Here is a 27,550-nt window from a genome sequence, read left to right on the forward strand (position 1 = left end):
TGCTGTAGTTGTGGTCACTTTACATTCTTCTAAAAATGCTTGGTTTTGCAGGCGAACTTTGTTTCTGACCCAACTTTTAGGTATACTTGAATTTGGTGTTCTGCTTTCTGCAGGAGCTCTGAATGATTCTTCTATAAAAAACCAGAGCTTTGCTTCTGTTGTAAAATGCTGCCTCTTGAGAAATGGGCTTGGGTTTTTTCTTCCCTCCTGCCCCCTGTAATTATAGTCTTCTGTCTTGGGTCAGCTGGGAGTAGAAAAGTGGAAAAACAATATTCTAAACGTGGTACTAAAAACTGTAGCCTATGTAACTTCATGGCTGACTGTCAGGCTTGTTCCGTAGTTGCAGAAACGTATCTTGGCTCTCCTAGAAGTTTGAGTAGTGTCATAGTTGGGCAGGTTTGGGGGTTGATAGGAGAACAGAGATGAGAATATGAACATTGCACTCAGAGCTACTTCACTCCTAACTCCATTTGTTGTTGGTACATCTTCTTGGTGTGAGCTAGCACGTAAATCGATTAGAGCTGTAAAATCTTGAAGTTCTGGAGATAAAGATGACTTATCAGTACATGTTATCACTTTCTCTGCCGATACAAGATTAGCCCAAGCATCTATAGCAGTTCATTTTACCTAATTTTAAATGCCTGAACGTAGGGCTTACACTTGCACAAGAAACAAAAAACATGAATAAAATCTTTTAGCCACTGACACTTGTTCAGTTACAGTATACCTAGCAAAAGATGTCCTCTGAATTAATAAAAGAAGATTTAGTGAAAGCTGATTGATTCTACTAGGTGCTCGTCTTTCACATTTTTGATCTTTTCACAAAAAGATCAAAAGTTTATGTATCCTGAGCAGCAGTTATCTTGTTGTGCTCTTCTGTAAGGTTCTTGGTTTAGTGTGAAGCATTCAATCACGCTCTGGTGCTCCACTGAGTTTGCTGAGAACTTAAGTACTCAAGTTTAATGCCTAAAGCTAGACCGTGTGAGTAATCTGAAAGCTGAAATGGTGCGTGACTGCAGTTGCATGCTTGCCTGGTGTCTTAGTGAGTTAAAAATGCATTTCTTGGAGTGTGCATTTTTTATATGCACATGAATTGGCTTGTTCCCGGATACCTCTTCTTCAAAAGCAAATGTACTGACAAGCTGACAGTAATAACTAATACACTTATTGGATAGAATTAGTATATATCATTATTATGAAAAGTAACGAACATGCTGAAATGCTGAACGAACATGTTGAAATGCTAAGGATATTTTCAAGATTGCTTTAGGTTTGGTTGGAAAGCAGAGTATAATGGCTACATCTTCCAGCGTATAATAAAATCACAGGAGTCTTTCATGTTCAGAGTTGTACTTGGAACAAATAGTTCTGTTCAAAACCAGCACCGGTCTTGATTAATTTAGTTGTTGTGTTTGGATTCTCTAAGCTTCTGTAACTGGCAGCGACATAGTATAAGAGGTGCTCTGTATACTGCATGGGCCATTAGACACAAAGGAATTATATCTAGATGTGACATTTGACAGTATATTCTAAAGTAGATGTATTTACTTCTCGTTACATGAAACTGCAATTCCTGTGGAAATCAATATTGAAAATACCCACTAAAAGCCTCCTAGGATCTGCAAGCATGCACAAAAAGGACCTATATGCATGTACTGTTACTTACAAGTGGTGGGTTAAAATGAATTATTTTAATCTCTTCATGTCAACAGCAATTGAGTGTATTTTCCTTATTGCAACATCCTGTTATTGCTACAGAAGAAGCAGAGAATGTGGACTAGAGCAGAAAGAGTCCTCAGGTGTCTTTAAACTGTTTTAAGCTGCCCATGGTTTGAAAATATTCAAGAATCTGTGATATGAGCTGTTTGACATTTTTCCTATTCCAAATGCTCAAAGGAATAAATCTACATAAAGAGTGTTAAAAATGAGAGAGTCTTTGTGACAACGTCTGGAATCTCAGAATGTTACTGTATTTCTCTCTTTTGGCTGACCACAACGATAAAACAGCTGAATCAAATACGTTCTTTTATGTATAAAATATATTTTTTGGGTCTTGACAGCTTGTTTCCAGTTTTAGTCTAATTCAGTTTGAAACAGCTGTTCCTAATCTCTGCAAAACAGTTTTTTGATGGAAATCATGACATTCTCAACTACTGCAGTGTTATTGGGCTCTATCTCATTTCAGAAGTTGGCTTTTCTTTATGTTTAAAGAATTCTTCATTCAGAGAAAATGTCAGTCTTGTATCAAATAAGCTGCAGTTAAAAGAATAATAGCTGCCTCCTCCCCTCCCCAAGGTTATCTCTCAATGAGGTTGGATATATGTTTCTTTTCCTACATGACTTTTAAGAAAAAACATCACTGTGTGTTTTACCATTAGTTCGATTTTTATTCTAATGTTCCCTGCCCTACCCATATGCTTTCAGTTGGGTTCTATTTAGAGTTTTCTCTGCAGTCGTCTGTGCACTCAGACTTAACAGGTTCTCTGGCTTGCCTTATGGTTCAGTTTTACTCTGGAGTCAAATCTTGTATTTTCAGAATTTTCAATGTAGCATTTTCAGTTTGCTCAGTGCCACTTTTTTGTTTTTTTGGTTGGCTGCACTGCTTGGTGCCTCTTCCAAAGCTGTTTGTAGAAATTTCATAGATCACAGAGCCGTTAAAGGCTGTAAGCTCTCTTGTGCCTGATAAAGCAAAAGCTAACCTTTCATTTCCAATTTTCTGGTGCTTTTGGACAACCTAGCATGTAATATGGAGTGAAGTTAATGACTTTCTGCGTAAAAGAACTTGCTATCTAGTTGACTGTGTGAACACAAGTGTATGATGTGTGTGGACATTTCAAAAATGTGGACATTTCCACACATTGTCCACACATTCACAAGTGCGTGGACATTTCAAAACATTTCTGATGGGGAGGCTGAAGGTTTCAGGAGTGGCAGCGTTGCCAAGTTTATAGTGGGACTGGAGGGACTCTGGAGTTGCGCATCCTCTTCTTTCCTCTGTCCTTAGCTTGCTGGATGGGGTTTCAGAAGTCACTTTGTTATGCATGTCTTTGTTTTCCCATCTATAAAATGAGGATTGTGCTACAGAATGAGTACTCTGAGAAATCTGAGAGAGGTGCTGCTTACAAGTAGGATCAACAGTGGTTGCTGATCTCACTTTTGAGCCCACTATGGACGAATACCATCCCGAAGCCTCTTTTTGGTTATTTTGTTAAAGCACAATTTATTAGCTGAAATAAAACTGACATCTAACATGACACAAAAGCTTTACTGCTTAAAGGGCTGTTAAATATGTTTGCAGTTCCAAATTCAACATTTTTCCTGGCAAATACTTTGGAGTGTTTATCATTTTCCTTGCCTTTTTTTTTTTTTCCCCACAGTCTAAAGAACCTGATTTAGGGCTGCGTTAGGATTAAGTGAGATTACTAGCATCTTCTTTGCATCCCTCTCTTGTACCTTGTATGAATACATCCTAATAACTATTGATACTGCATTCATTCTGCAAGAAGCTAAGACCTTTAGTGTCTGCTGATGCTGCAGTTTTGATGTTGTGTTTTTCTTGCGAGTAAAATCAATTGAGACAAATCTTGGTAACTTTTACAGCAAAATAAAATGACTGTGCCAGGCAGCGATTGGAAGTTTTTTAAGTATGGGTATGCTCTTCGATCACATATACAGGGTTGTTCCAGCAGAATTGATTGGTTGATCTACTAGATTTAAAGGTCAACTGTAATCACATTTCAGGAAGATTGAAGAAGGTATAAAATTGCTACTGTACTTTTCTGGGTCATACACCTGTTCTGGTGCTCTTTGCTTTTCCCCTGTACATTTTAATTTACTCAGCTGAAGCATCAATACATAAAAGGGCACAAGTCAATGCGCTTGCTTTCTCCTGTCGATGAGGGAGCTAGTTAGTTGTATTTCCTCCAGGCCAATACCTTCCCTCTGGAAGACCTGAAGTGGAGAGGAGGAGTCCACTACACTCTACAGAAATGGAAGAAACAAATCTCTTTGTTAGGGGAAGGCTGTGAGGAGAGCTGCAGTCTAGCTGTCTTGTTAGATGATCCACTCAGTTGCTAGAGTTGACGCATCCAAGGGGTGATATTGTTCGTTCAAAGCGCAGCACAGACGGAAGAGAGAGATGGCATAGCCCTCTTACAGGGTGGAGGCCTTTGATTGTGGGGAATCAAAAAATATCTCATTAGTAGTGTTTTATGTGGCAGCTTGGTATTATACAGATGTCCATAGGGACCAAGCAGCTTTGGAATATTACGTTTTGCAAATGTGGTGTTTTAAAGTCATATTTCCAGGTAATAGGCAACCATATCTGCATACAAAGGTGAATAAATTTTTTGCAACAACCCAAATGAGACAACTGCTTTGCCATAGCAGGTTGCATGAACTAAAAGCAGCAGGGACATAGAACATTCACCTGCTCAGACACAATGCATTTTCCCTACAATAAAGCCAAAGGACTCCTAAAATGAAGAAGGGGTTGGTGGGGAAAAAGAAGATTTAATTTAAGTTGATAAACCAAAACACATTATTCTTCAAGATTTTTTTTCCCCCTCATGAACCATATTATTGCTATATTAATTTGGTAGGACTTTGTTTAGTGTTAAGTTTTGCTCTTTTCCTGTACTGATAAACTTGCTGTACTTCTGCGTGGATCCTCCATAGAGCAACAGAGGAGAAAAAGTGTTTAAAATGGAATAGACTTTAATGGCATGGGAACTGCTCCTGAATCAGAGGATACGGCATTGGAAATGCTTTTAGCTAATCTTCAAACAGATTTCGAAGTAACTATGATTTTGTGTGGCTGGTAAATGCATGTTTGATGATGGTCATGCTATAGTAAGGGTTTTGTTGCATTAACGGTACACGGAAAGATGACTCTCTTTAAGAGTCACTATCCCCCAAAAAATCTGTTGTAGGGAATGTTAACTGTTTTACAAAGGTTATTTATAGTAGAACTCCCAGAGTCTTAAATTAACTCAGAGTACTGTCCTTAGTGCATTTTCATATGTGCTAACTTGCAAAATGTAGCAATTCCCAGATGTGTAGAAATCAAGGGTCTCTGGCTTTTCTGTAAGCATCCATGACCTGCTTTTAAAATAGACACTGACATACAGCAGTGGCTGAAGACTCTGCTTGAGTGGACGAAGGAGACATTTATTGTGCATTTATTTAAGGTGGCCTTTTTCAGAGATTCTTGCTCTGATGGCCATCTAACTTCAGTATGCGTTTTGCTTTGTCAGCCACAATGTGAAGTCTGGGAAACTAATGTCTCGTGTTCACTATGCTCATGGTAAATATGGAAAGAATATTTTTTTAAATAAATAATGGACCAGGCAAAGTTTTCAGAGGCTTGCACGATCAAATCAGAGTAGCAGCAAGTCCTCTGTGGTTTTCCCAGTGGCTGATGAAGTCAAACAGTGCCTTGACTGACTGATTTGTTTTTTGTTTTCTTGCAAGTTGCTTAAATCTGTATTTATTTTTTTTTTATGATTTCAGACCCTTGATGATGCCTGCCTTCATTAAAAGGGTACTTATGGAAACAACAAATTTTCTAAAGTGCAGAAGTACTGCGTGTATGGTACTGGAAACGTGACTGCTCTTTTTGTGTATGCAGTTGCGAGTCATCCTGATCATTAGGTCAGAAAGACATTATTGCAGGGATTTCAGAGAGGTTAAAAACAAGAATACACGATACATTCATGAAGCTTCCAGGTTACAGGGAATTGTCAAGTTATAAAAGAATGCTTCTGTGTGGAAGAAAGTTTGTAAGGCAGAAAACCTGTCAGCAGGAATATTATAGTGTCATGCAAACTTTACGCCTTTTTCTCCTTTTGTTTTCCCTTGAAATCACAGGGCTTTAGCACCCTTCCTTTTGGTAATTGTAGCAGTAGATTGCTGTTTTGAATGGAAACAGTTTAATATAGGATCCATCAGTTGCCAAAGTAAAAACCCCATTAGAAAAGGGGAAGAAAAATCCCTTTATTATCAAGAGTATTTAAGCAAAGTAGGTATTTAATCAATCTCAGTCATTTGCTTTGTTGAGAAGAGCAATACCAGTAGCAGCAGTCATGGCAGGCAAAATGCTGTGAATATACATGCTGGTAATTAGTTTGCAGGTTCTGTTCTAATTCTTGTTGTAAAATGTACTCATTGGGCTTAAGTCCAGAAGAAGAGAAATGTATTTTGAAAGCATCTTCCTTAAAACAAACTTACTTTAATTTCTTACTTGATTATTACTTTGAAGAACAATAGTATTTGGTTGCTCACTGAGAGTGATGATAAACTTGTGCTATCATGTTTCTTTTACAAACAAACCACAAGTGCAGTCAGTTGTGTTTTAATGCTGACTTCTTTCATAACACTGCTGAGCTTACGCCTTCATCAGTGTTCAGACAGTGCGCTATCCCTGCACTTTGGAAATGCTTCAGACCAATTTATTCTGCCTTTTTTTTTTTTTTTGAACTCCTGTTGCCTCCAGTTGTCATCTGTAACACCATGTATATGTTGGTGTATTTACTTACAACAAATTGCACTTTTCTCATCTTCAAGAGGATTTACGGTGAAATTTGCATTCCAGAAGTTGTTGCAGCCTCATAGGGAAACATTTGGATTTCAGGAAACACAGATTGTTATTGAGTAAACAATACCTGGAGATTGCTTTAATCAAATTCCTGAACTATGGGAAGTTTGGATGTGGAAAATATTTCAGAGGCATGGGGGGCTGATGCTTTGGTTAAAGTTCCTTGGCTCTAAACCATACTGTAAAACTGTGCGCTGAGGCCTTTGGTTTCCACTGCCTTATACCAGCATCAGCAATTGTGTCAGTGAGTTTTGATTTAAGAAAAATAAGAGACATATTCTACAGTAAAATACTTGTTTTAATGGATTTTTTTTTTAAATTAAAATAGTCTTGTTGCTAAAACAGAGAATATGTCAGTGTAATCTGTAGCTGAATAGCATCACCTGTCATGGTGTGCAGGGCAAGATGATACTTCCTCTGTTAACTGCAGCTATTGACATTGCCCTTTAAACAACCTGGTTTATTGTAGGAAAGTTGCAGAGGAAGAAGAATCTTGTGCTTGGCTTTAAACCTAGGTTTTCATCTGTGCTCTGATTCCTTAGAGAGCACATATATATTTTAAGAGGTTCCCGTGGTCAAAGAGTTTATAATGTTTTGGCCTTTCTGAAAAGTTGCAGGTTAGATTTTTAGATTATTAAAAGTCCTTGCATGACTGATACATTGCTTAGTCATGATGGCCTTAAAATGTAATACTTAAAGAAAACAAATTAGTTTGAGCTCCTTATGCATTTGTCAGGAAGTCCTTCACCTGTTCTTCACGTGTTTATGTGTGCCTGGGCACTGCGAGTCCATTGCCTCCGAGTATGTCCTCAAGGTCTGAAACAGGACTTCCATTTGAAACCAGCCAGCTGCTCGTCTGCTCCAGCATGTAGTTGGAAACTTCCCTTGGCAAATTTTGGTTTTGTTCCACAAATGAAGTAAGTCTGCCAGAAAGAAAAACAAAAAAAAATAAAAACCCCACAGCTTGGTAGTGCTGCCCAATTGCAGTCTGTGCCATCTCCATGGTTTTGAGCCTTCATTATGCAGCTTGCACTCAGCACACTTTTATTTAAAGCAGAGCTAAAAGTAGAACTAAATAGCTGACGTTCATAGCTGTTCGGTATGATGCAGAATTACTGGGAGGAGGACGGGACAGGAAGAGGAACACTGCTAGTGCTGGGCGGATTAGGCTCGTTTATTTGCACAGAACTATGCAGGACTGTCAAAAAAAAAAAATTAACTAGACCATGCTTTATCAAGGAATATAAGCTTACTGAACTAGGAAGCTCTGTTTTGTTTTACTCTCGTTAAGTTTTGCGTTGTTTTATACCCTGAAATGATGCAATTCAGTTTGCTGTGGCTGTTGCAACAACCAGACAAACTATTGCTACTACGTTATTGCAGCATCCCTGTGCCGATTGCTTTTCATGGAGCCATCTCCATATTGCAGAGCCATCTGTTTTCCTTACTGTCCAAGCATTAGGCTCGGTAGTATAAATTAGTAACTGCTCCGTGGCTTTCAATTGTTCCTGTTTGTTTAGTGTGCCAGCAGCAAGTCTTCAGCTCTTTCAGCACCATTTATGAGTTGTCCTTGCTCTTTTTTTTTTTTTTAATGCCTCAGGCAAAAACTATAGTTGAGTGAATTGTCGGTTGTTCATGTTGCTGAATTATTGGCTTGATAAAATAAACTTTGGGTGGTAGGTCGGTAGTGTCCTCATTTACAAAAGATTTTGTAGCTAGAAAAGCGATAGAAACAAGTTAAAAAATAATGATTTGCAAAAAGCAGTATTTTGCTCCCCCACCGCCCCAGTTTCCTTAAATGCACACCAGTTTGTCATATTGCTGGTGAATGAGATCATACCAGGAAGATCCTTTTCGGCTGTGTAAGTACGTGAAGTGCTGAAGAGTTAAGGATACTTTTGGAAAACTTAATGCTGAATTTATCAGCTTGTGTCTCTTTCGAAACCTAATTGTAGTGTAATGGTTGTGTAGTTTTTAAATGTAATTTCCTTGTCTGTCTTCAAGACTAAAAAGATGCAGGTTTGGGGTTTTTTTCTTATAATATGTTTTTACATTCTCAATTCACTGTTCAGGCTAAACTAGTCACTTCCAATAGTTCTCTGATGTTCTCCACCCACCGTAGCTGCAGCAGTGGGCACCGTGGCGTGCTTAGCTCCATAAGGTGTTTGCTTCTGGGCAGCTCAAAACTGTTGGAGGAGAAGGATTTGCTTTGGTTTTTGAGGTGAGTAAGGTATAAGAATAAGTGAGAATATAGGGTACAGCATTTTGTGGCTCTTCAGGACTGGCAAGTTTTGGAGGGTGGCAGACCATGTATATTGGATGCATTGTGATTTTATGGGAAGCAGTTGATAAGATGAGGTGGATGCCAGTTTGTAGTAGGGTGGTACTGAAATTTTGGTACAATGGAAACTGTGTGTAGGGAAGTCGGTGCCGTTCCGCTAAGTAAGCTGGACTTTGGAGTTTTCCAGCCCCGGTTAGAGTAGTGGTTTTGATAATACACTCTAAAATGAATTGAACAGCAAAGAAAACACTTCTGCCCTGTCTGTATTTCAGATACAATGTCAGACAACTCAAATCTAGCTGAAGGCTTTGAGCCTTCATAGCATCTGAGGCCTCGTAAGCTGCTGCTGCTATTTCAGGCAGGCGGGGAGGTACGGTGGTGAGGAGCGTTGCGTGGGGCAGCCTCTGCCACGGCGTGCTGTGCCGTGCCATGGGGTAGTTCTGCCATTCGCTGTGGGCTCCCTTCTGGGGAGCTGTGAGCTGGGTGATAAAGGTGCAGGGAAGGAGAACCTCCTGAGAGCTTCCCCAGCTTTTTTCAAGAGGCTAACTAGTATTGTGATCACATATATATTTTTTTTTCTCTCTCAGTAATGGGAAGCATTCAGAAAAAGAGAAAAGGCCAGTAGCGTCCATTTGTTCTGACCAATATATCCTCAGGGCTTGTTGGCAATGTGGCCTGTTGGCAGTGGAGAAGAGTGAAGTAGTTGAAACAATCACAGAAGTTTGTCTTATGATTTAAGGAAGGAAACACAGCTCTAAGTCAGAAGAATTTTCTATTCCAATCCAATGTTATTACCTCGCTTGTAGCACTGTGGTCATTAGTGCTCTTAATTTACCTTCCAGTAAATATGCCAGATGAGCCACTGTGGCCAGCCACATTAACTTTCTGTTTATTTTTCTTATGATGGCCACCTGAAGCAATAGATTGATGTCTGCAATTTTTACTTCATTAATAATGAAGTCCACAAAGCAGTGAGAGGAGTGTCTGTTTACTTGATCCCTTAAACTGGGGTACTGATGAACTGCTGGTTTTTGATCATGTAAGATTTTCTTGGTGATTATCAAGATGTAGCAATAAGGTACGTCCAGATTTAGATGAGGAGCTGAAATGTCTGTGGGTTAGATGGTAGACATTTAAGTGGTAATTGGGTTATTGAAGAGTGCCTGCAAGACAGCCGATGCATGAAAAGTCAAATGTATGTCAGTCTCCTTTGAAATACATAAAAATTAATCATTTAGGTTTTCCTGTGGTTTTAACTGTGTCCCACAGAAACTTAAAAATGGCTCAATCTCAAAGTCTTAAAACTCTTCTGAAAACATCAGTGAAAATTCCTAGATAAATAAAGAAACTGTAGTATTTATTACTTCCAAAAAGTATTTTTCAAATTCTATTGTGGCGGTTAGTGATAGGAGTACTGTAGGGCTTGTGTGGGTGGGGATGTCTTGTGCTGAATACAGTGACAGCTGCAAGTCTAATCTTCAGAAACCTGGGTTTGGCCCTGGGTATCGCTCTCTTTCCCCTCTATTCCTGTTTTGAGGCCAGTAAGAGAAGCATATGTTTTCTTGCATCAGCTACGTTGGTGTTACCTTGTGAAGCATGACAAGGTCATGTGTTCATATGGCAAAAGAGGAAATCTCAAATTGTGTTTGAGCTGTCTTAGACCTGTTTTTTTTTCCGTGATGTATTACAGATTTCTGTGATATACATGGTTAAATTCTATTCGTGTAGGTATGCGTGTGTTGATGCTACATTGCTGCTCCTGAAATTGGTACTGTTATATTATTAATATTGCAGATCATGCCAAGAAGGTGTCTTACATTTAATATAGAACATGAGAAGGTTTGCCTACCCCATGTGAAAATCTCAAATTGGAACTGAAGATGCTATAAAAATTTAAAAGGGACAAGGTCAGCCTGAAAATCGCATATTTTAAAAAGCAGAAAATCATCTATTTTTAACAACAAACTTCCTTACCACCTGTACTAATAACACTTTCAGTTATTAAAGCTTGAAAATGGTTTTAAGCATTATTTTCGTGTAAAACTACTTAGTTACCATTTGTCTACATGCCTGTTAATTTTGGGTTTTCGAGTTGAGAGACATGAGAACTGATCAAAAGCATTTTGAGTTCCTATTCTCCTTCTGTATGATCAAACAAGTTCAATGTATTTCACTCATAAAAGAAAATATAACTGATGACTCACTTGCTTTGTACCAGCATCTTTATTGAGGGGGAAAAAGTGGATAAGAAGGTTCTTCAGTATAGCAAGTAAAGACAAAAAAATTTCAGTAATTGAAAATAGAAATTTATCAAATTCAGACTACAGCTGAGGTGCATGGTTTAAACACTCATGGTAATTAAGCACTGGAACAATTGGAGAGGAATAGTATGGGACTTGCCTTCCTTGGAAGACTTGAAAGGTAAGCAGGTGCATATTCTGTTTTTTCTAACTACGTTTGCTAAATTTTAAACACAAAAGTAACTTGAGTTAGGGAAGAGGCAAGACTAAATGTTCACAAAGGTTATTTTAGATTGCCTTAATATTTCCTAGGAAGTTTGTGGAAAGGATCGACTCTAACCGTCCAGCCTCTTAACCATAATGTAACTCCCCCCCCCCCTTGCCTGCGCTGTGATCACTATCTATATGCCATCTAATTTGAGGACTCAAAATGAGTAGGGTCTGTATCCATGAGAACATGCTGTCCTCCAGAGCGTAGAATTTAATTTGGAACTTCAGAATCTCAGTTTTTAACTTATTTTCAGAGAACAGCTGGCAAGATGTGCTTCAGTTCCAAGTAGTGGCTGATGAAGACAGAAAGTAATGGTGAACTGCTGCCGACTAATCCTTTATTTCAAGTGATAGAAGTGGGGATAGAGATTCCAACCTTCCCATGACTTGGCTTAAAGCTTTTTCTGGCTGCTTTGAAGACTTGCTGAGCACCTGACTGATGTTATTATCCATAGGAAGTCTACTACAAATATAGTAAATGTAAAAACATTTAGTGTTGTTAAAAATCTGAGATTCCTCAGATCCACACCCAGCATGCGTGGAGTAAGAATTGTGAACGTAAATTTAATAGTATTTGTAAAGAAGCAAGATAAGGCAGGAGAATATAGAAGACATCTGAGAAGATAAGTGTGGACATTGTGTGAAATACTGTAAATAACATTCTGTGCATGACAATGGGTGCTGAATAACTGCCTCTTCATTCATGCGATCCTGCAGACTATGGTAACTTGAGGTCCTTTGGAAAGAAGTGCGTAAATGAAGTCTGAATCCTTACCACAGGCAAACCAATTTAGATTGCATAGGCAATATGAATTCAAGCATTTCCTAGTTACTGAACTCTTCATTTGTAACCTTAACCATTTTAATATAACTTTTTTAGCATATATAACAATACATGAAAAAAACACTACTTTTCTCTTCCTGAATGTTAGCCTTCGAATATGAAATGTTTCTTGGGTCAGCACAAACTCTCAGATCTCACTGTAAAACGTGTCTTATAAATACCTAGATAAATACAATAAAAAGCTTTTGGAGAGGGTTTCTTCCTTTTGGTTCCAGTGAGAGAGGGGTAGATAAAATAATTGATGTGCCCTGTTAGCTGTCAACCAAGTTTCATGTGGCATGTCTTTCCTTTGGCTTGCATATAGCAGCAGCGCATTTTAGCACCTCGCCTACTGCATCCACCTCCTGACAGCAAAACTTGCCAATAGAAAAGCATTCAGCACTTCATTCTTTCTACAACCTGAGTGCATTTGCAGATTAATTGATGTGTGGGAGGAAAGGCATCTGCTATTGTAGAAGACCTTAACTGTTGCAGCAAAACTAGAAATAAACTGGTTAGCTGTAGTGAGCCGATATGCTGTTGCGGTGTTGAAGCCTCTAAGGTTGCATCTTGTCCATTTTTCTTCTGCCTTTTATACTATTTTTTTAAAAAACAAACCAAACTGCTCACTGAATTGTCAACATGGAAACAAACAACATGATAAAGATGATAACATATAATTATATATGGGTAGTTAGCAAGTAGTTTCATATTTCTTGCTGGCTCAGCACCAAAAGAGAGTTTTAATTAGGCCTGTAATGAATGACTGGGAGCATTTTAAAGACTATTAATCTTGTGGTGTAATTGAGTTAATTATGATATCATTATAAGCTCCCATGAAAATAATATGAAGTGTATTCCATTTGTTTTACTCCTGAAGATATTTCTGAGGTCCCCTGGCATCTTCTGAAATACTCCTACTGGAAGTCTTCAACACCGACAGAGAAAACTGTAAAACTGCTTTACGTGCCATTCCACCAAGCGTTTCTGTTCGGTGCACCATCCTGTTCCCGGTCTGGGGTCTCTGAGCTGCTGCTTTACCTGTAAACTGCGGGTACCTTCTTGCAATGGAGTGTGTCTTTTTTAGCTTTCATTGCACAGTGTAGTATTTCCTTGTTTTTCTGGTTTCTGATCGGTTATCTTACCCAAGTGTGGCAGATGAGAGTAAGAATATGTGATCTATTTTCAGAAATAAAGATTACAGCAGCTTTCGAACTGTTACTCTTTGTGCTGTGGTAAAAAAATGTGTAGCAAAAGAGGTGTTTTTGCAAAGCATATGGCTTTTACACTAGTTCAGACTACAGTAAGTTTTGGATTTGGTTGTAAAACATCTCTGTGCTTTTTGCACCCTCTAGTCAGAGTGTGACATCTTCAACAGATGGACAGATAAACTTTCCATAATCCATGTCTTTCCTTGCAGAAGAGATGAGATTCTCGTTTGTAAAAGTTGTTGAGGAAAACCTCATCTGTATAAGTCTGTTGTATGCTTAGATGTTGGGGTGTGAAAATTTGATGGATACGCAGCTAAGCACTGGAGTTACTGATATTTTTGGGTCTGTCTTTTTGCAGACGCAAAGTCAGCCCTGCTTTTGTATGTACTTCAAGCCTTATTAGAGCGTTTGCTATCTATTTTCAGAACTGTGTGCTTAATCGTGGAACAAGCATGTTGCTCAAATCCACCTTCTCTCTGTTTTGGCTGATATACAGTCTTCTTTGCTTTTTGTAACTCAGCTTTATCAGCGTTGTTTTGGTTTAGTATTTTTAAATTCTGCGAGAGTTGTTTCCAACCTTAATTAACCCTGCTGGGGTGGTAGAACTGCCTTTTTTTCTTTCAGTAACTTTGCCGGTCACACTTCTATTTTCCATCCTCTTGACTATTACAGATTTTGTAAATAGTTTAGAAATGCCAGCTTGTGATGTATGGGCCTCTTTAACACTTCTATGATTTATGTGCACTGTGCTGAAAAAAAGCAGAGGAAGCATATTATTCTGGAAAAAATGTTGCCAGTCTTCAGTTTTTTCAGTCTTAGTTAAAAGCTACACTTTTATCAATCAAACCTGATAGATTCTTTTTTCATTCCTAAAAACATTCATAACTTAACTCTTTGAAGTCTAAAGAAATAATTTGACTAAGACTTTTATAAATGTCTACATTTATTTTGGATGTCTGACTTGAAATATCTTTTAAACTGATTTTCAAAAGTTGGCTTTTTGATGCATTACAGCTTGGTCATGTAGAAGTAGAGACATTCCAAAATCACTAAGGGTAGGGGGTTTATTTTTTTTTAAATAAAGTTTGGCCATATGTTGCTATTATCAATAGTGCATTGCACAAACTGATGTAGTAAAACATGTTTTGGTCTCTAGCAGTATGGAGTAAGATGATTTCTCTACCTTGTATACACATAACAAGGATTGCAGATATATGATTATCCAGTTTCTCATGTAAGTATCCTAATTAAATGCAGAGAGCTAATTTTATGAAGTCTGGTATTCTGTTTCAGACAAAAGTCCATGTTGTAAGCCATAAATGGCCATTCTGAAAGATTTTAAAAAAAAAAGATAATTGAGTTTTAATTTAGCGTTCTTAGTTAATGCATAATATTGTTTTAGCTGGAGAAAATTTTCAGTGAAACTTCTCAGAGAAGGAAGAGCTCGTACTGCTGCTAGTGATCGGCAGGATTGCTTTGTCTCCCAAAAATCAATGTGAGGTTGAAGACAGGATTCAGATATATATCATTAATTTTTGAACACAGAAAACTTGAGTAAGGGCAGAAAAGCTCTTTTTTAATTGCCTTTTGGGGAGGGGGGGGAAGTTTCAGGTTTTGTTGACCATTACATTTCAGCATTCTGCTTGCAAATACAGTGGTTATGGTCATCTTTACCAACAAGTGTTCTAGAGATGTCCACTCAGTCTTGAATGCAATATGTTTTAAAGGGGGAAAATTATGTGTTTCTTTTTGATACTCATCCTCCAGAATGCAGCTGATCTCTAATTTCCAGCCACCTATGGTGATTCTAGGGTTTGTCTGTGCAAAAATCTGTGTTGTTACAAGGGAGGGTGAGAATTTAAACCTCTTTAACTACTTATAACAGTGACCTGTATTGGTTGCTCTTATTTGTGTATGAATGCTTTCTGTAGGTTACTTTATACTGGTTTGGAAGGAGTATAAATTAATCCGATCATGAATATTCTGAAGCTCTAGTAGGAATGTTCATATAGGGAAATAGGCCACATACATTCTGTTCCAGATCTAACTGTCCTGCTTCAAGCTTTAATTGATTGTCTTTGCTAGCGGGCTGGAAATTAGCATTCCCAGCAGCATTGCTTTAGGATGCCTGCTAGATGTAAAGAAAGAGAATATTAGCAAAAGTAACCATTTAAGAAGGAATTATCTTCTAATTTGGCAAGTTCAGCTCAAACAGTTTAAACTGTATTAATTCAACCCCTTCTGCTGGCACGGTAGTATGATAACCTCTAGTAGGAGAGAGTGGTGATGTCTGGTACAGCTTTGCAGAGTGTATCCATCTGCCCACGGCATGCCTGTGTCAGGATGAACTGTATGCTGGAGTTCCGATCTGTGAGTGCTACTTCCCCTTCAGGAAGGCCACGGTTTGAAACCTGAGTAAAGCCAGGTTTCCGTGTGCTGGCAGAAAGACCCACGGCTAGGCTAATAGCTACTGTCTGACACTCAGTATGGGTATTTGCTAGTCTAAATATATTATGCATTTTAATTACTGTGCGAGTGACCAAACTAAGGAAAGGCATTTAACAGAAGTTAAAATAATTCAATTTAATGAGTTAGAAAAAAAACAGTTAAGCACACAAGTACCAGCCGGGGTCATTAGTGCTACATTGCTTATCCACTAACGGATTTCCCTCTTGTCTCTTCTTTGACCATCTTTCTCCCCTTTGTCTGATGGTGCAACTGGACTAGTTGGATTTATATAAGCTGCACCTTGTAGACATTTTATTGAAGAAGAGTATTAATTTCTTTATTTGTCTGAAAAAGTAGTTTGTTTGCTATAGTGGTAAAGCCCAACCACAGTGCTGCAAATCATGGCATACTGCTAGACAATTTGAAGAGTGTTTCTGTAGCTGATTCCAGCCCTTTATTCTACCCCTCGGTTTTAAAGTATCTTCACTTTTCTTATATAACCACCTGAGCACCCCCTGTCACTGAGGCAGCAGGCCATTCTTTATACTGACATAGCTGCCACCTGAGCCCCTGACACCAAAGATTTAGTCTAGGGCTTTAGAAAATATTAATTTTAGTGTGAGAGCAGTCTCCTCAGTTCAAAGTTCTGGTGGCTGTTTAAGGGAGTACAGCAGTACTGGGGGGAAGATACTAATTGTGTCCTTATTCAGTCTTGAGTTTTAATGATGACTTTTCCCTGCTACAGATTATTTGTCCTGTGCAAAGATAATACTTTTGTCAAAAAGGAATTCGGATTTTCTGCGAAATATTGATCAAGTGCACTTCTTGGGTCTTTAGACTTTAATGAAATCCATTAAATGAATATATCACATAGAGCGACACTAAGACCATTTCCATATTAGTGGACAATCTCTGTACCAACCGCTACCCTTGAGCGCAAGGTTACTCGGAAATACTGCTGTTTGTTACTGCACATGGTTTTATTTTGTCATTTAGATGCAGAACACAATGTAATAATTTTACTCTGCTTTTTGTGATTCTGTTATGTGTCTGGGCTGTAGTTGCATATCCAATGGAATGCCAGTTTGTTTAGTTATCTTTCAGGAAATATATATGTTCAAGCCCTTCAGAGCACCTGGAAGTATTTATAAACTTCTTAAGCATAAAATACAGTTATTCTTCTGAAGAGGTAAATAAGGTAGTGTGTAGCCTCAGATTATGATTACTCTGCCTCTTTATCCATTTCAAATATGAGATGTCTTTAAACCTCAGAGCCTGTTGGCTGCATAGTGTCCCTTTGTGTTGAAATTATCCAAAAAGCAAGAATATGGCACTGATGTAACTATTAAATGGATTCCAGACTACTGTAAAAAAAAAAAAAACAAAAACAAAAAAACAACAACCAAACCTGGAGGATGAGTAGTAGTGGCTTTTGCAGAGACTTAGAACAGCACAGATAATTTTATTGGCAGTAAGGATGCAGATGCTGAAGTTTTGACCAATTCCTTGAAGAAAGTGCCACCAGATTTGCTATCTCTGCATGGTAAAAAGCCAAAGACTTGCAAGCAGTATTGGAGTGAGGGAACACTGATGCAGTCATTCATCAGCAGAATTTCAATGTTTTCGAAAGAAAAGTATGGGAAGAACACACTTTAAGGTTGAAATCTGACAGTAATTAAAACAGTGTTCTCAGCAAAAATAGGAATTCAAAGACAATGGAATAAAAGTTGTAGCGAAGGCAAGACGTTAAAAGAAACAGGGATCTGTATCAATGCATTTCCTACTATTGTATCTTTATATAAATGTATAAATGTCTAAACTTGTTTTTCCACTCCCTAGCCTTGGGAGGGAGGAGGAGAGAGCTAAGGGAAAAGCAAGATTGCCTGTGCAGGGGCATGTGCAGGTAGATGTCCTCGGAATGCTCCGTATCTCCTGGTTTATTGGCCAGGGTGAGGCAATGGCACTGTGCATCTTGATGCAATGCAAATAAGAGCCGTTGCACGCAAGAGGTTTTTAACAGAATTATGAGCTCATTAGTTTCACAGTGTAGTCGGATCAGGGTGTTTAGGAAAAGATGCAATAACTTTTGTACAGGGATTTAAAAAAGAATGGAATGGGGGTAGCCTTTGTTCCCATCAGGGAAAGGTATCTGTTGCTTAAATATTCTTGTAAACTGGAGAGTGTTTGGGGGGCATAAATGCTTTAAAAAAATAGAACAAAGTGTCCTAATTAAATTGTAAACTAGAGCAAAGTCACAATGCTAGCTTTCCTCTTAATTGAAAAGCCTGCAACCCAGTTCCACAAGAGGAAAACCAATGAGTAAATAAATTGGAGGCTGCTCTTTTGGTTTATTGATGCTGTTTTGGCCAAGTCAAGAATTCAGCTATGCTAAAATGATCAAACATTGTTTGGAGAAAAAGAATTTCCAAGCCGGCCTCATTATCTGAGAGAAGCTTAAAAATATCAATTAAGGTAGTGTAATTTCTCTCTTGCCTCCTTTAGTCTGCAGAGATGAAACTGTGGGAGTGTCCTGCTTGCTTGCTCATTGCTCTTTTGAAAAGAATGACTAGAGTTTTATCATAATAGACAAATCCCTTGTTAGCTGCAAGAGAGAAATAATTTAATGATGAGGGGCAAAGTACTGTGCATCTTAAAAGAAGACAAATGTGCATGCATTCACCAGTATTACAGTGAACTCGGAAAATTCCATGGTGGGCAAGTATCTGTCAGCCACTTTTGTAAAACTCCATTTCTTGGAGGAATGGAAATAAAAATTTTTTTAATATATATTGCCTATATCTGAGAAAATGCTTTTCTGTTTATGTATGTGGTCTGTAAGTATCTACATGAGAATGGAAAAAATACCACAACAGGATAATGTGATCACAAACAAAAGTTATTCTTCTGATTTCACGTTTTAAAGAAAACCTGTTGGTGCTTAAAAAGCTTTAAATAATGGCAATATGTAAATTTAATGTGCAACCGTGAGTTGTCATGATCAATTATAAATGCTCCAAGTGATTGTTTTTTTTCTTTTTTCCCTGACTCTTACCTTCTTCTTACCCAACCAGTTTTTGCAACTTTAAATGGCCTCGTAAGTAAGTGGAGTGTAATGACTTGTTTGGTCAGCACATTCAAAATCTCCAGCCCATGAATTATGTAAACAAAAGACCTTTAGACCCAGCATGATTCTAATGATGAAGCTTTAATTTTAAAAGTTTTAAATTAGCACTGTGTACATGTTTGTCGTTTCATAACATGCACTGTAGAGGAATCCTATAGGCCAAATTAGAACCTGTCATGATACAGTCAGTACATTTCTCTTGAACGAAGGGGCCTTACTGTATTGTTCTGGTTTAAGCCCTTCAGCTGTAGCAGAATTTCTGCAGATGATCTTTAAGGTTTGGAGCAGACAGAGAAGACAGTGTGATCTTTTGGGGGATGGAGGGGTTCTTTTTTGTTTGTTTTGATTGTTTTAGGGGGTGCATTGCCTTCTTTCTGATAAGAGGAGAGTCACCAGGGTAGAATAAATAAAAGATACTATGTGCTTAACTTTTAAAAAAATATTAATGCTTTCAGAACTAAATCCAGTCTGTATTTCTCTAATACACGTTCTCTGTTTAAATAGTTCATGTGAAAGCCAAAGACATCTTATGTGAATGAAGAAATTGCCCTCATTACAATTACAGCCGTGAGAAAAGTGACTCCCAAGTGCTATCTCTGTTACTATGTATTTCACTTTGAGGAAGATTGAGAGCCGTTAATATATGAATGTAGTTTTCATATACTCAGAATGCTGTGAAAATGTGAACCATAGCACCTGTAAAACATTAGTGATAATCTTTTCTTCTAGACAATATAGGCCATGTTGCCATTAACATCGAAAAATAATGAATCTCAAAAATAATGAAATTTAAAAATAATCCAAGTTCTGTTTTTATTTACCTCCAGGTAAGGCTTTTGTATGTATTGAAGTGTTATTTTCAGTACTTCTCCTACATCCTTGAGAACTAGAGTCTCTTTTGATCTTTAAAATGTGGAATTCACACATCTACTTGGAACCACAGTTTTAAGAAAAATATCAGCTATCATGAGACTCATCATAAAACTCTACAAGTTGGCACTGGTGTATATCCTAGTTGCTAAGTGTTAAAAATTGATTTTTTTTGTTGTTGTTTTTTATTTCTTAGCTTTCTGAAATAGATTTTATGTTTCATCTGCATGTATTGGGGGAAAAAAGATCAATCGTGTTGAAATTTTACAGAGGAATATTTCATTAGGAAGTAAAGAGCTTAGCTTCACATAAACCAGTTGGAATTCCCCAAAGCTGAAAGACATGGATGCTTGCTGTAATAAAGCTTCTGAATGATGGGGAATTCCTTAGCGACTGATAAAGAAATGATTTGCAGTGCTACCTAGTGCTGCGCCAATACTCAAGTTCACTGAGTATTTAGCGTATTTTGTGGATAAAGCTATTGCTGTTTACCATTCTGCTGGTTTAAATGAGCACAGTTGTCAAAAACAGATAGAAGGTCATTGGGAATACACTTACAGAAGGCAGTCGTGACCATCCGCAAGTGCCCAACTTCTGGCTGCGTTGGGTTGCAGACCTGCATGGACCACCCCTCTGTAGACACAAACACACAACAGCTCTGCTGGGTCAAACCAAAGGCTCGTGTAGCCCCATATCTCATCTCCGGCAGTAGCTATAAGCACATGCCTGTATACGATGTTCTCCCTAATGTTCTTCCAGCCTTCAGCAGTCTCTGGCTCAGAGACTTCTTGAGCTAAATGTGGTTTCTGTGTGTTCATTAACCCTCAAAGGGTTTGTGTCCCATGAGCTCATCTCAGCTTCCCTGCGTGAGCCTTTTAGTACCCATAATATCCTCTGACAGTACATTTCATGTGGCTTCCCCAAGGTGAAGATAATATGTTAGGAAATGGCATTCTTTTGTTAGTAAACAAAAATTTTAAGGGGATTGGTACATTTTTAGCTGAGATTTGCTGTCATGGCCGATGCTGGCAGACAAAGGTGTTTATTTTAAAGGAAATATGAACTGAGGAAAAATGAACTGAATGGCATGTCTGTTATCCATCAGGAATGTTGAATCTCCCGGCTCTAGTTTTGATGCCAGTGGTACTGCTTTGGCACTATTTTCAGTCTTGTTTCTGTTCTTCAGAACAAATGATGAAGAAAAAATTTCCCAATCTCTTCATTTAACACCCCTCCACCCCCAAAAAGGAATGCATTTGGTGCAATACAGTATGCGATACTTTAATAATGTATAAATCAAGTTGGACAGAAGCTGCCTGTCAGTTTTATTAACTTTGACCTTTTCTCCCATTATAAGGATGGTTTGGTAAATATTTAATGGCCCTTATGGATTTTGACAGTTGCATCTGCATTCCTGGGAGCAAAGGTAGATTATAAAGAAATAATTAGTAAAAATAGCTTAATCACTGGGAGTGAGCCTTCAAGGACAGAATTATTTTTTAGAATACATTTATTTTTAATTCATTTTTTTTAATGCATGACCACTAAATGTCAGAGTAGCCGGGAGGTTATGAAATGTTTTTAAAAGGTTGCATTTAAAAATGAATCTATGATTAACACCTGTGATTACCTCCGTCTCTGAGCAAGTGTCCAAATGATGTTATTTACTTGAAATACCTGTCAGTGTTGTTCTGCGCAGTGAACATAAGTGAATGGTGTCAACAGCACAAAATGGCTGAAGGAGGGCTGCTCGTAATAAGATGCAAGAAGAAAAGGGAAAAGTGTGTTACTGGAGTGAGAGGGGTCTTCTGCCAGAGCTGTCTTTCCCTTTAATTCCCTGCATATTGCACTCACTGCAAATTCTGGTAGTGAAGATTGAAAACTAAGCCCCTGACACTTTGAAACATTGCCTTTCAAACATGTACTGTCCATTGCTCTCATTGATCCCCCCCCCCCGCCATTATTTCAGAAATCTGTCGGAGAAAAACAAATTTGAGCAAAATTCATTGGTCTAAGTGGAGCTGTTGGGGCAATACAGTCCCCCCCTTCCCAGGCGGAGCGCAGTTCTCTTCCCATTAGGAATGCAATGTGTCTTCATGTTGTGCCAGAGCCAAGATCACGTGGCAAAGCAGCCAAGTAAATCAGGAGCCTGTTAAAAAGCTTTATGGATGCTCTGAGCATTGACATTTGAGTCAAATTGGCTCACGGGATAGCTTCACTCATTTTAATAGCCATTTCAAGTAGATCCCTTTACCAAGCTTTGTTTCCCTCACTTTCGGTCCATACGCTGCAGAATAGCTTGGCCTAAGACCACTTTATTTTCTGAACATTTTTAAGTCATAGTTTCCTAACTGTAACCTTTTTTAATATGCAGATCACGGAATTAGAGTTGTTAATGTGTTAAACAGTTCACCTTTTTCAGAACAAATCTTGAGATAATGAGCACATTGGTGTAAGGGCTAGAATGATGAAGGAAACTGCATTTGTCAAACACTGAATCTTGAGTTTTTTTCCACCCCCTTCTCTTCCAAAATGGGGAACTAAGAATGTAAATTGAAAGTGTTTAGAGGTGAGCTTGTAACTTGTTGCACTTGAAGCTGGTTTCAAGACTGACACAGCACTGTAGCTGTTCTTAAATCTGTGAGCAGTGGGAATGCACTCAAAATCTTGCAGATTCGCGTTGTGTCCTTCATAAATTTGTCTTTCATTGGCAAGCAAAATAAAAGGTTAGAGGAGAAGGCGACTGCATGTGAACCTTTCTGTTGCAATGCGATGGAGACGTGCTAGCAGGTATTTTAAAGGCTAGATTTTTCTTTACAGTGCTAGAAACTTCTTTGTGAATGTTTTGTGGTTTTACGTTTAAGAAAAAAAAAAGATGAGTGTTATTTCTAAAAAGCTGGTTTGTATAGTGAAAGGGTTTGCATCTTTCTTCCTCATATCTTCTTCCAAAAAGTAAGAATGCTTGATCCCTTGTGCGGAGAAGCAGTCGTAACATTTAAAAGCAAGTCCAAGTTTCAGGAGAGTTAGTACTTGAGAGGAATTCTTTGATTCATCATCTTACTTGCCCTATAGCGTGATTTCCTTGTAATACCTATTTCACATCGGACTTTTTTAATATGCTTTTGTTTGTATCGTCTTCCATCAAAGCAATATATATATGAAATACCATACATTAACTTACTGACTGGCTGTAATTTGAATCGGATGGTACAGATAGTAGAGGTGTGACATAGACGGAGTACTGCAGTGCTGTGTATTTTAATATATATGTTTTTTATTATCCAGTTGCAGTATCATGCCGGGCTAGCATCTGGCCTTTTGAATCAGCAGTCTTTGAAACGTTCAGCCAACCAGATGGGAGTATCTGCAAAACGCAGACCAAAAGCCCAGCCAACAACTCTTGTCTTACCTCCTCAGTAAGTAATGGAATATTTTGGAGAGTTTGCATGGCGGGGGGGGGGATTTTTTTTTAAACTTTTAATTGTAATTATTACTTTAAAAAAATAATCATAATAGCAGCTTTGTCGTTGCATTTTTGTTTCATACAAGATTAATTATTCTTGTTGGATGGGTGGGGTACCCTATGGAAACAATATTTTGTTTCTTCTGTTTGTGGAGGCACAGTGACAGCACAGAAGTTGCAAGGATTCTTCTTTGTAGCAGGTCATAAAAGTTTTTGCAGCACGAGATTGTCATTGAGGAATGATGTTCCCCTGATTAGTATGACTTGGAGCTTCAAGTAGGACTTTTCTGAAGGTCCTAAAAGGCTGAAGCCAAAAAGTCTTTGGTGTGAGTACTTTCTCAACAAACGTCTGTTCTGAGTCCATCTGTTCACCATATGTTAATTTTGCATTGGATCTAAACCTCTTTTACAGGTGACAAGCAATTATGAGGACACTTAGAAACTGTTTGAGGACATAGAGTATCAACGCTTTAGGCAGTCTGTGTGCTGATGCCAAAAACACAGAGATGTCCACAGCTAAGCTTATAAATTAATAAACTGCCTAAAATATTTAGTTACATATAAGAAAATGATTATTATGTAGAAAATGAAGTGCTAAGCAGTTATTCATTGTACTGAGCACGCTTGTAGTTTGTGGAAACTGCCTGCTTTTGTTCACGGAACAAGAGTCACTGATGTATAAACACTATGTTACTAAAAACTTCAGTTGTAATAATAAAAGTCCCTGTTGTCACCAGAGTCCACAGGCCTAAGTTGATGAAGGAATCAAAGGAAGTTTAGAGTTTTTTCCTTGTATGAAATGAGAAAAAAAATCAGAGTCAACAGAGCTTTCCCCTTGTATATTAACTTTAAGGGGCTGCTAATTCAAGAATCCATAAAATGTTCTATTGTTTTACCCATATGTCAGACAAAGAAGAATGGTTAGAAGGGCAGCTCTAGCAGAACTACAGGTTTGAAAACCAGATGTTGTTTCTCTTATATCTGTGAAAGAACAGGGGTATATTGTGACAAACTGGCTAGTTGGTTTTCTTCCTTTGTTGGGGTATCGGGTTTATCCGGAGCTTAAAATGGACCTCTCCAAGAAGTCTATAAACTAGAGTACTGTGATACCAGTTGTCACAGTTTTTATTCAGAGGTCTTAAAATAATTGGGTGGTGATTTGTTCTTGTTTTTTTTTTTAACCATGGCTTCTCCAGTTACTAGAAATACATACAGTGAGAGAGAAAGAGCTAGCTTCTATTTTTGCATAGAAAAGTCTGCACTTAAACAGTTGCAGCTGTATAAATCTTAATATGAGGTATGTAATATACATATTTAAAAGTATTGTATGTCTTTTTATCTGCACATTTACCTAGAATTTGCAGATAGAATGAAATTTTAGTGTGGTAACTAAACTCTAGCTAGTAGTTGAATTATGTTTCGGTATCTTATTACCACTTCAAGCATTATTCTCAGGGAAAATATGTTTATGCTGAGCTGGTCCTTTATCTGTCCCTGGTTTCCTCCTCTCTGGCTTCTCTTTGACCTTTCCATATTTGTCCTTGTTTGCTATCTTGGTGTGTCTTAAGAAGAGAATAATAGTTATATTAAGTCAAATCAAATACCTGTTGAGCTCAATATCATGTCTCTAACACAGGGCAGAAGCAGATTATGAAAAGACTTATGAAAATAGGCTTATGAAAAGTATTAAAAAAAGAAAGTATGGCAAATGGATTTTAATATCTTGATTTTGCTGTATTTTCATGCAAATAGTGATGAATCATGCTGCGAATTCCCTCCCCTACCCCCTTTCCCCCCCTCCCCGCCCCCCCGCTTTTCATTCTCTCTAAGATGCAAAAGAAGAAAACATCCAGGTGCAAAACTACATATCTCCTTGAAAGGGCATGCTGCATACTAATTTTCCCATGACAATTCAGGGAATTTTTTTTTAGCTTTATTGATTAGTCAGGGAAGGGGTAACTATTTCTTTATCTCTTTTTGCTTTGATGTATGTTATTAAAATTAAGTTCAGTGACAAGTCTTTGGGCTGAGTAACAATGTGCTATGCGTCAAGTATATATTAAATGTTGTTCAGAGCAACTATATTATCTAGAGATTTTCTTAAACATAAGTAGTTAAAACTGGCTTATATTATATTATATTTGGCTTTATATGCCAAAATGTCATTTTAGGGTAGCAGATTGGGGCAAATCGCAATACTGCAGTAATCCTTTTTGGTGAGCAAAGGAGTGGAAGAAACACTGTTGCTCAGGAAGTAACGTAGGTAATGATTTGGATGAAGGATCTTCTAAAACCTGTTTTATTTTTATGCAGACTTTGCATATGGATAGTTTGATACTAAACATGTCTTAATTTGAGTTAAAGGTAGCATTAGGGAGCATGTTACCAGTCTGCTTGCTTATTTATGTTCCTGTTCCTTGAAGAAACCGCATGGGTAACTTTTGCTGTCGCACATTACATTCTTAATGGCAATGATGCAAGCTGAGCAATTATCTTGCTAATCTATATCTTTGGTCTTTACTGCTATGGTGAGACTTGAGTTTTATTCCCCAGACTGAACGTATGTATCCAATGGTGTCCCTTCTCATAAGGGTCGCAATACAAAACTGGATCTTTGTGCTGTGTCAACTCGTTGTTCACTTGAACCCTTAGTCTCTCTCCCTGTTCTGCTTTTTCTTCTCCTTTCCTCTCCAAAATGGCTTTTTAAAAAACAAAACAAAAAAAACAACCAACCCCCAAACCTTTTCAGCCTGTCTTGGAGGCTCAGCCATCTCTTCCTCCCTTATGCTCACAGAAGGAGCTGGAGAAAGGGTTTTGCTAATGGCACAGCTGATTCTTGGTGGGCCCACTCATTTGTCCCTTGCTAGCCTTAGGCCATCTTTTGATGTGCTCTGGTTTGGAAGTGAGAAGCTCTAGTTTTTCACCGAGAAGCTCTAGTTTTTTCAGTAGTAGATATCTGAAACAGCATCAGCCATTTTGAATTAGGAAGTTATTTTTGAAAATAATTGAAGCTCTTTGTCCTATGCAACCGCTATCAGTAAAATTTTAATTTTTTCACTTTTTATTACCTGAGGGCTTCTAAGGGTGCTGAACAGTTTTGGAGAGGCCTTTTAGTGTTCAGTTTTGCTTTTCAGTATTGGTTTTCACTGGCTCTGAAAGTGCAGAAAGGACTACTGGATTGATATGCGTCTCCTTTCTAGCCAAATGTATCTGTATGAGAAAATGACTAACTGCTGGCTTCTTTCTCTCCCTGCTTTGTCCCTCTTTCTGTCTTCTATTAACAAGACATCTCCCTGTACTTGCTAATAGATGCATTCCCTCACATGCTTCTCATCTGGCTGCGGGTTCCTTCCTTCTGTTAAAGAATCTCAAAGCAGCGTTTGCTGAAGTGCTGAAAGCTGTCAGCTCTTTCCAAGTGACTAGGAAAGCATATACATGCAACCCTTCTGAAAACCAGCATGGCTGCTTCTGGTTTGAAATAAGTAAATAAATACGATAAGAAATGATGGCTCTTAGGTTTGTTTTCCTTTCCTCTTGAAATGTAGTAATTGACGCAGTTAATTAATCTTGTATTATTTTGCTTGGCACCACATCTCAAAAGCAAATTTCCAGTTATGAAGTTGGCTCCACAGCCCTGCGGGATCCGAGTGCTGTGCCCCAAAGAGTCTGGAGTGGCTGAGAGCAGTGAGCCCGCAGAGGTAGTCCCTGCCAGTGGACCACCCTGCTGCGAGCCCCGCAGACTCTGATATGTCACTGTCTAGCTGGAAAATGACAGCAGTGAGTTACTGTGAGATGAGGAGGAAGAAAGAAAAGAAGCAGCACAGGATTCTGACTGTATTCTTGCAGTTGTGTTCATTGGCACACACAAGAGGGTCAGTTAGCTTTAATGAGAATTTTTAGGGGTCTCAGCTGAAAACCTTGTGACTTTGATAGCTCTGTTGTGTGGGGCTTTCTCAGTGCTCCCAGATTAATCATCTGTCTTCTCTGTCTGGAAGGAAATTGCCAGAACAAGAACTTGCTCACCACAAAAGGTACTGAGACTCTTGCCCTTTATGGTGCCTTTTAGGGTCATTTGTTGTGACGTTTGCGGGTTTGGGAAAATAAGCACGCTATAAACAATAAACAAGTGGAGGTCTGGTTCTTGTTTGACAACTTCAGGCTCAATGGACAGAGAGGCTTGAGTAAAAGAGAGTCCAATTTTTTGTTTTAGGGCTCTTCAACTTGT

General features: G+C 38.3%; 1 protein-coding gene across 2 annotated transcripts in view; it reads left to right on the forward strand.

The window, feature by feature from the left end:
• The window catches only part of MED27 (mediator complex subunit 27), a 95,070-nt gene that overhangs the window by 13,848 nt on the left and 53,672 nt on the right, over positions 1-27,550 (forward strand). For both annotated transcript variants that reach the window (XM_072883244.1, XM_072883245.1), the window contains exon 3: positions 23,148-23,278. In XM_072883244.1, the coding sequence (XP_072739345.1) occupies positions 23,148-23,278 (131 nt within the window). The remainder of the gene's footprint in view (positions 1-23,147; positions 23,279-27,550) is intronic.

This window comes from Ciconia boyciana, chromosome 18 (genome assembly GCF_034638445.1).
Source record: "Ciconia boyciana chromosome 18, ASM3463844v1, whole genome shotgun sequence".
NCBI lineage: Eukaryota > Metazoa > Chordata > Aves > Ciconiiformes > Ciconiidae > Ciconia > Ciconia boyciana.